This window comes from Mytilus trossulus, chromosome 3 (genome assembly GCF_036588685.1).
Source record: "Mytilus trossulus isolate FHL-02 chromosome 3, PNRI_Mtr1.1.1.hap1, whole genome shotgun sequence".
Taxonomy (NCBI): Eukaryota; Metazoa; Mollusca; class Bivalvia; order Mytilida; family Mytilidae; genus Mytilus; species Mytilus trossulus.
This window is the reverse complement of record NC_086375.1, coordinates 59,490,993-59,500,409: the sequence shown is the minus strand read 5'-3', so window position 1 is coordinate 59,500,409 and position 9,417 is coordinate 59,490,993. Positions and strand designations below refer to the sequence as shown.

At 31.4% G+C, this 9,417-nt stretch overlaps 1 protein-coding gene across 2 annotated transcripts; it reads left to right on the top strand.

The window, feature by feature from the left end:
• Positions 1-346: 346 nt before the first annotated feature.
• On the top strand, positions 347-8,674 carry LOC134709592 (uncharacterized). 2 transcript variants are annotated; one of them, XM_063569751.1, is made up of 6 exons: positions 347-503; positions 3,798-3,926; positions 4,951-5,077; positions 5,293-5,766; positions 7,123-7,301; positions 7,789-8,673. In XM_063569751.1, exons 1-6 carry the CDS (start codon positions 444-446, stop codon positions 8,326-8,328), a joined length of 1,509 nt encoding a protein of 502 aa, XP_063425821.1. In that variant the 5' UTR covers positions 347-443; the 3' UTR covers positions 8,329-8,673. The 2 variants fall into 2 exon arrangements, with proteins under 2 accessions (XP_063425821.1, XP_063425822.1); XM_063569752.1 differs by lacking the exon at positions 347-503 and adding an exon at positions 3,108-3,297 and having other exon boundaries at positions 7,789-8,674.
• The last annotated feature ends 743 nt before the right edge of the window (positions 8,675-9,417 follow it).

Genomic DNA, 9,417 nt, shown 5'->3' with positions numbered 1-9,417 from the left:
CCATTTGATTCTCCAGAAACTGTCCTCGTGGTTTCTATTTTATCATTTCATAAAAACGCATAATATCTGAAATAATCACATGTGTTCTGTTTTAAAATAATCTTTTAAATTTGGATCGAAGCCATAAGGTTGACCGAGGATATTATATATTATAGTGTAAAAGTCCCAGGGTAGACCAAATTCGTATGAATTAGCAGCATCAATCTCTCGAAAATGAGACGAACCTTTTCAATACAATTTTCAAGTTTAAATTAAATTGATTTTTGAATTGAAAACGAAACTTGAATTCTTATTGTTTCCAAAAAGTATATTGTTGATAGTGACAAAAATATACACACTTACATTCTTTTTTATATCCGGGTATTTAAAGTACGACTTATAGATTGGAACGGTTTCGTTTAAGAATTTACAAGCGTTTATTTGTTCATCTGTCTGACCATTAGATGTCTGCTTTTGGAAATGATTGTCATCATTATTACAACAATAGTTCAGGATGCGAAAAGGTATAGCCATATTTTTTATTTCTATCATAAAAGGAAGTAATTTTTAATAATATCGTAGTTATTGTTATTGTAATATACTATGGGTTTGAGGCGTTAATTGGTGATTGTTTGATGTTCCCAAAGCCCGTTTAGATTTGTTTTTCCGAACTGAATATCTGACAATAACAGTTGACAGTATAATCACAAAAATACTGAACTCCGATGAAAATTCAAAAAGGAAAGTCCTTTACCAGTGATAATATTTATTAAGATAGACTGATTCTCACATATTCCCTTAAAAATAAAAGATGAACGGACCTATCACGTCATGTTATTCGTAAAGGAAAGACAACACGAAGACCAAAAGAAAAGCAATATGACGACTCCGTAAGTGATAACAGTTTGATATTATTGTTTTTTATATTACGTAAGATCCTGATGATAAACATGAGTTTAATGCACGTACACTAGAAGAATGGTTAGTTGTTCCCTCTTCAATAGTGTTGTCTATGATAACAATTAACATTTGAAAAAGTCTTATCCGCCGAAAAGTCATGAACATAAAAATAAATTAGAGATGAACGACATATATATTTAGATGAATCTAGATGTCAATAAGAAGCTGATGGTGACTAATAAACATAACGAATAAAAATATAAGTAAAGTAGCTACACTCTATAAAGGAAATTCTGATAAGAAACATATATCCTGGTATGTTGTATTATTTGGGTGATAGCCAGGTCATAAAATGGAACAATCCAAGTCATTATTTTTTTGTAGTCAAGTTTAGATCTCAATGAAGCCTTCTGTTGCTTTCTATGTGTGTTCTACCTGTATTTCTTACAGGGAGGAAATATATGACACCTTCCGCATATTAAATTGCCAAAAGGAATAAGTTTTGGTGAAACGTAATAAAGTATCAAAATATCAAAAACAAATAACGTGTTTTGTTTTAATAAACTATGATTTGTTCAAATTAAGGTTAATATTTTAAACTTCCCTGTCCATGCGGTTATCTTAATGAAACAAAGTTGAACTAATGCTAACAATTTATTATTTTGAGTTTAGACTATCATGGAAATTGTGACGTAAAGTGTAGAGAAGTTCTTTTGAGAACTTACAGTTTGTTTTTATTTTGTCTTTCTTAATTGGATAGGATAGCAAGCAACCAATTACAAGAGTATATTTATAGGTATATTTTTAGTGAATATGTATAATTATATCCGTTTATTAACTAAACATCGACGACTGAAAGGCGCAACATTGTTTCATAAACAGCAGTATTATCCATCTAACTCTAAGCTACCTTCCGTTGTTTTATAATTTTGGGGAAAATGCACATTAAGACCAGCAAACCATAGCTGCAGATAAGCCTCAGATGTGTATTTCTTTCAGTTTTGCGCATTTCTTATGTAGCTTTTGTATGTATAATATGGTCTCTTGTAGGTCTTGACGCCAAGGGAACGTTATTGTTCACAATAGAACTTCTTTTAGAAAACAAATTGAAGCTGACAAATAATTTAACCTTTAATCTCACCACACGATATTACGGTGTTGTGTTTTAATTGGTCAATTAAAAGTTTGGTGACTATGTTGACTGCATCCAGAACCAAATAATTATACAGACACATATTTATTGTTTCATATCCTGACTTATGTCTAAATAAAATAGAATTTATTTATGAAAAAAATATTAACTAAGCGAAAAGTTACAATTACATGTACATTTAGTTTATTTTTAATCAGGGAATTCCCATGTTCTGAACCTTTCAACAACAAATATCTTATGTTGACATCGTAAAGAAACCAATTTCATTTGAAATGTCATCAAAGATAAAAGCAAGATAAACAGTTTAACAAAATGATTTTTACATTATTTTACAATGGACAACAACTGTTATATTTCTGACTTGGTATAGGCACTTTCAAATGTAGAAAATGATTGATTGAATCTGATTTTATAGCGCTAAACCTCTCACTTGTACGACAGTCGCATCAAATTTAATAATATTGATAATGATGCGTGAACAAAAGTGAAAAGGTAAGGTGAAGAGGTAAATTATTTGTTCATTGGATATTGCCCTTATAAGGACTTTCGACACCATCGAATTCGTCAGAAAATGTATAACATTTGGATATAATGACGCATATCACCTGATTGATTGATTGGTGTTTAAAGCAATATTCAGTGTTTATTGGTGGAGGTAACCGGAGTGCCCAGTGGGAACAATCTATCTTCAGTAAGTAACCTGACGATTCTTGCAAATTTATATTGGAGTTCAATGTATCTGCCCCGTGCGGGATTTGAACTAACAACATCAGTGTTGACTGACTATTCGTACACATGGTACAATAGTTCGACTACTTAGACCACTTGGTCAACGATGATCCCTAAATATCCGATATAGTTCTAATAATATTATATTGAAATAATATTCATTACATTATATTACCCATAAGGTGATTGGACCAAATTCAGATTTCCGTTGGCAGTATCAATATGACGGTAACAAGATGACCCGTTTTGAAAAAAATTTCAAGTTTCATTTTAATTGAAACCGAAACTTGAATTCTTATTGTTTCAAAAACGTATGGTGTTACGCGTGACCACAACCACAATCACATATTTTGTTTTAGATCGGCACAGTTTCGTGTACGAATTTATAAGGGTTTATGTGTTCATCTGTCTCACTAGTTACGTTTGTATATATATGCGTATGTATTCGAATGCTATTATTTAATACATAAGGAGTGATGTCTGCTATTGGAAATGATTGTCATTTTTACTACAACACTATTTCAGGATGTGAAAAGGTACTGCTATATTTCATCATAAAGGAAATCACTTAACATCGTATGTTATTGTTTTTTTTTATATATTATGCGTGTAATTCGTTAATTGGTGATTGCTTGATTTTCTCGAAGTCCCGTATTTATATATTAGAGATGTTGTTCTACATGAAATATATGACAATCACAGTGAATGTCCCAATAGGCAAACTGTTTACTTAGATACAAATTCGTAAAATTTCTCCATTTAAGGTATGGTAATGATTTAATTTAGTCCCTAATAAAACACCGAGCATCTTATTTTTCTATAAAAAAAATATATGGAAAGGATCAAACACATAACGTTAGTAAACGTAAAACAATAATAAAAAAAAAAGACTAACCTAGTCCATAAGTGATAACAGTTTAATATTGATTTATATTACGTAAGTCGAAGGCTATTACACAATGATTGCAGGTACTCCAGAAGAATGTATAGCTGTTCACTCTTCTGTAGTGTTGTTTAAATTTTGATTTTATTTTAGAGAGATAGATGTCCTTTCAGACATAGCGAACCAGCAATATCCTGTTTCGTTACGTGTAACTTTTGGCAGAAAGGGAGATGCACTAAATCTAATTGTAGATATCGACATTCAGTAGTTAAACAACAACAGGTAAACAGAGTCGTAGACTACTTGATATCGCTATCAGTAAGGGAAACTTATTTTCTATCTATAAAATCGGTCCAGGAAGCTAAGATATGACTGAAGTTATAGCACAATTTAAAAATACACAGATAAAGATACTTCCTAAATTTTAATGTCATGTTATCTGTTTTTTTCCTGTTAATTTAGTTGACAGAGGAATGGCATTACACATACGATATATATAATTTCCATAAGGTCCATATATAAAAGTATATAAAAAAAGGATTGATCAATTGGTATTCAGTCAACTCACACATAATATAATGTTAAGGCAGTCTAATATACAACAATGTGAAAGATTAAAATGCGAAAGAAAAAAATGTGAGAGCTAACTTCATCTATCTATTTTTATTTCTTCTGGAAACTATCAAATTAAAAACAAAAATATATTCTAAGTACCGATGAATCTACTCTTTAGTCTAATGAAGACAAAGAGAAGGAACAGTTTCTATCGGAATTACCCGAACAACCTTGAACAAAGGGTATATCAGGGGCCCATCCTGTACGTTCAATGGTACACACATTTACTTTAAAATATTTGAATTAACTTTATAGACTTTTCATGCTGTATTTAAATGAATACAATATTTTCTATATCGTGGCTGTCCTGATTCTTTTAAAATTTATCATTCATTATTTATAATTTCCGTCGCTAAAACTGGCATTGATTATTTCAATTTTTGTAAAAATTGATAAAAAATATGAAGCTTGGATGGTTTTGATATTTCACTTTTGCATAAAATGACTTAAACGTCAGCTATATTTCGCTAAAATGTCCATATTGAACTGTGACGCATTCCAACTGTTCTGCCGTTGGTTCATTATCTTATTTTGTTACATAAAAAGAAACCACACACTAAACGCATCTTGTAAAAAGAATACAGTCTAACATTCTTGTAATGTATGTTTCCTTTATTATAAATAGCCAATGAAACATCCAACTTGAATTTAAGTATGACTACCTCTGTCTCAGTGATCATTTCTTTTACAGAAAAAACGGGAACTTATACCCTGCTATCATGAAACCCAACCATCCGGTTGTTCACGACCAGGCTGTCCCTTTAAACACTCCAAGCCTGATCCAACCACTCGGTATAAGTATGAAGATACATTATCCGGTAGGTTACTATGTATATATATTATTTGACTTTCTGCAATATGATTCGATATCAACAGACCTTTGTGGTGTTTTTGTGGGTTATTTTTGTCAACATAAAAAGCAATATTCATTATAATTGAAAATAAAACATTAAATTTTTCATCAGCTAATAAGATCATTTAAAGTTACAAATCCTCAATACATGTGCATAAGTAAATTATTTTCTATTGACAGCTACCCATGCAATGGCATCAGTTGAAAATGGTTCGGATTTTTGGGAACCTTCGACGTCACCGAGTGACCTTATTTGTTTGATTTGTTATAGTAACAGTATTATGTTCTCGTGGACAGAACCAGATGAAATAAATGGTTATATTAATGGGTATAAAATTGTCTACAGAGAATGCAATATAGGAAGTTCAAGATGGAAATCTGTCAAAACTAAAAGTAAGCAAACAGTTTATACAGTAAAGGACCTGAAAGGTGATACCCAATACGAGTTCAAGATTTGTACTGTTGACAGAGATGGAGAGGAGGGATCATTTAGCCACCCAGCAGTCGAATTCAAGACTAAGCCATCCCTAGCACACCATGTTAAAGCTTCAGCAAAGAGATTAGGTTATTCAGATCCAGAACGTTATAAAATTCCATTCCAAAAAACTAAAGGTGGTACAAATAATGCAGCAAAAACACAGAAATACCATTTTGGTAAGTAAATAATCTTTCATCGAAGATTTCGACCGAACGACTAAACATTAAGACGTTTCCTTTTAGTAATATGCAATTACAAATTCTATCTGAAAAAGTAATACTTTGTATCCTGACATCAGGCTGACATTTTGTGTATCCTACTCAGATGATGGAACTTTGAAGCACTGTGAAGGAAGATATAAATAATTAACTTTATGAATAACTGCAGTGTGTAATGATAGCAATCAAAATTTTGAAATGCGTCGTAATATTTTTGAAAAGACTTCTGTATTTGTGTGCATTTTTATTAACAAGCTCAATAGGAAGATAAATTCCATTTTATAACAAATAATCAGTGTTTATATAACAGATAACTGTCTTTCCTGGTTGTTGTTATTAGACGTGATTAATTCATCACAATTATAGTATTGTCGCACAGGAGGAAATATTATACAGTCTTAAATATACATTTCTGGTTTTAAAATTGTGCAAATGGTTAAATAAGCTTGAGAATTCGTAGTGGATTTCTTGTTTGTGAATGCTTTTCGATCAGAAGGTTGGTTTACATTCATATTTTGTGAATAGTAAATTTTATGATAAAAATTCATCTATTTTCATTTTTAATAAGAAATGCTCACCAGAAGGAATTCGGACTAGAACATTTTAAAAGAAATATCAACATTAAATGATGCCGCGACTGGCTTAAATAGGGAACATAGAACCTTAATTACCTCTAATAAAATCAAGAAAACAATTGATATTCCGTACTGTTTGTTTATATTTTACACATTTTGGACTGCTGAATCTCAATTATTGTCATATAAACAAATTATGTCCGTTTGCTCATCCAATTTTGTTAATATAACGAAACTTTAGACAAATGTTATACAACAGAGAGGTTTTAACTAGCTAGTAGTTGTTTTTCACTTGTTCAATTGTTTCATTGAGTTTGTTTTTTCAGCTTTTTATGGACTTTTTTGAAATATTTGCCTTGGTATTTAGTATTTTTGTTAAGCTACTAGGATTCTTCTTATTGTACGAAAAAGATAAAAACCTTAATATCTATAGTTTTATAAAATTAAAGAAAGAACCATTCACGACAAGACATTATTATTCTAAGACCGGTGGAAACAGAAAAAAGTGTACGTGCTGTAAATTACGTTTGATATTGTCGATATAAAAGTCTAAATAATCAATTGTAAAAAAGATAAATAACATTTTATCAACATGTTTGGGATGTTTTCATTGTCACTCAAAAATAATATTCACAACGATATATGTTCTACAATATACTAGTACTGTTTACAACAGTTGTCAAGTAGATAGTTTAGAAGACATAAGACCTGACAATTTTGCAGTTTGTATTTTTAACAGGAAAAGAGAAACCAGGCATAACTGGGAAAACTATAATGCTTCTCGGAGCTACAGGATCAGGAAAAAGTAAACTACTTGATGGAATGATTAATTACATTTTCGGTGTTTCCTGGGACGATAACTTCAGATTAACGATGGTCGAATTGTCGGATGCTGAAAAAACAAGATACACTGATCAGGTGAAAAAAAATATTTATAGCAAATTATTACTACTGTCTTAGGAGATGTTAAGATAGTTGTGTCTTAAGAAATGTCTTATATGATATAAATTATTTGTTTCTTTAATATATGCCTAAAAGCACAAAATTATCATTAGATGTAACTGATGACAATTTGCTATATTATGTTACTTAACCTCTGCATTCTATATGCTTATTCCGCCCCAAAAACATCTTTACAAACAATTTCTGTTAGCCAGTTGGAACACATAGTTTTCAAAACTATTTGGAAGTAAATTTCAGTAGTCTCCGTAAAGAACAGTTTGTGTGGTGGTACACATGTTTGTAAGCTATGTTTGCACTAGATATCAGCAAAACTTGGGGGAAACACAGGTAAATTCCACCAAATCACGGAATTGAAAAATGAATATGCCAATTCATTAACTGACATTAAATAAAGAAGATGACAAGGCTAATTTCTTACAGATCAATTGTTTCTTCATTTCAGACTCAGTCACAAACTGAATGGATCACCAGTTATACCATCAGCTCAATGAGTGATAGTAATCTGGATTATGATTTACAAATAGTAGACACCCCAGGCTTTGGAAATACTAGTGATTTAGTTACAGATATAGACATCGTAGATAAAATCAGGGAGTTCATTAACACAAGTCAAGGAAACATGCATTTAGATGGGATTTGTTTTGTTGTACAGGCACCACTGGTTCGATTGACATCTCCGCAGATCAGTTGCTTTGATGCAATTTTATCCTTATTTCATCAAGATTGTGTGAACAATATCTACGTCTTTGTAACATTCGCAGATGGAAACGAACCACTTGTTCTCGATGCGTTACGGGGTGCAAAAGTGCAATTCAAAAAGTTTTATAAGTTTAATAATTCCGCACTTTTCATTTCAACCCAAGATTCACAAGAGTCAGAATTTGGCAGTCTCTACTGGAAAATGGGGATGGAAAGCTTTCGCTTATTTTTTGATGATCTTCAATTTGCACAGACTAAACGTAAGACAAAGCAAAAAAAATAATAACGAACTATGTTTTAATATATCTTTAATGACTGCAGAAGCTGGACACTTTTAAACAATAAAAAAAATGATGAGACGACATGAAACAGACATCAAAGATAACAACAATTTCATTGAGAAAAATATATTTAACCAACTGTATACTTTTAACATATCATATTCCTTTCCATATCCGGATGATATTTCATACCTGACGATAGAAATGACATGAACTGGACAGCAATGCACAATGACGAATATTCGTCAAAATTATGTTAATCTTCTTATGGTTAGCGTAAAGGATGAAAAGAGAATGGTTGGCAGGAAAGAATAAAACGCATCGTTGAATAAGAAAGAAGGCAAAAATCATTACAAAAAAAAATGTACCATTTCATCCTTTTGGTGATCTTAGTGGCTTTAAAGTTTTGAAATATGATAGGCAATCACGTTCCCCAATTGCTTTGTTAATGGACGTGGATAATACTATGACAATTCAAAAATCGATGACAGTTAAATCTTGGTTTAATTTGACAATATTTAGATATTGAGAGGGGGTAAATATTGTTCATTATTAAAGTACATGTGTGTGAACAGTAGTGTTGTTTTTATGAGCACAATACTACATTGTTAAATCATTCAATTGATTAACGAATTATCTATTCAAAATTTAAAGTATGTTCAAACGAAAAGACACAAACCTGAAAGTATGTTTGCTATCATCATATGCTCAGTAGTTCTGAAGAAGATGCAATAAACCGACGAGTCACATGGCTTTCAATTTAGGTACGACAAATGTAAAAATGCCATAGTCACCGGTGACAGAAATTATATAACAATCAATTAAGTCGTGAACGCTTCCGTAAAACATTCGAAGATCCCTTCAACTTTATTGTTATAGCCCTTGATTCGAGAGCTATCTTGTGACTAGCAATCCCCTATCAACCAATTATAAAAAGAAAACGCAAGCACTGCTGTATGATATACTTTAAAAATATAAACTCCATATGCATTTAAGGTGGTACCTAACACTGCAGGGAGATAACTCTGTAAAGTCAGCTTAACGTTTTAATTACGTTGTGTTGCAACGGGAATATTAAGCTTCTCAATGAT

Bases quoted from the DNA above. Each gene is read 5' to 3' on its own strand.
- LOC134709592 (XM_063569752.1), top strand. From the start codon at position 3,238: ATGTCTGCTATTGGAAATGATTGTCATTTTTACTACAACACTATTTCA. The intron at 3,298-3,797 runs GTACTGCTATAT...ATTTTATTTTAG, and splicing joins CTATTTCAGGATGTGAAAAG to AGAGATAGATGTCCTTTCAG. The intron at 5,767-7,122 runs GTAAGTAAATAA...TATTTTTAACAG, and splicing joins AACACAGAAATACCATTTTG to GAAAAGAGAAACCAGGCATA.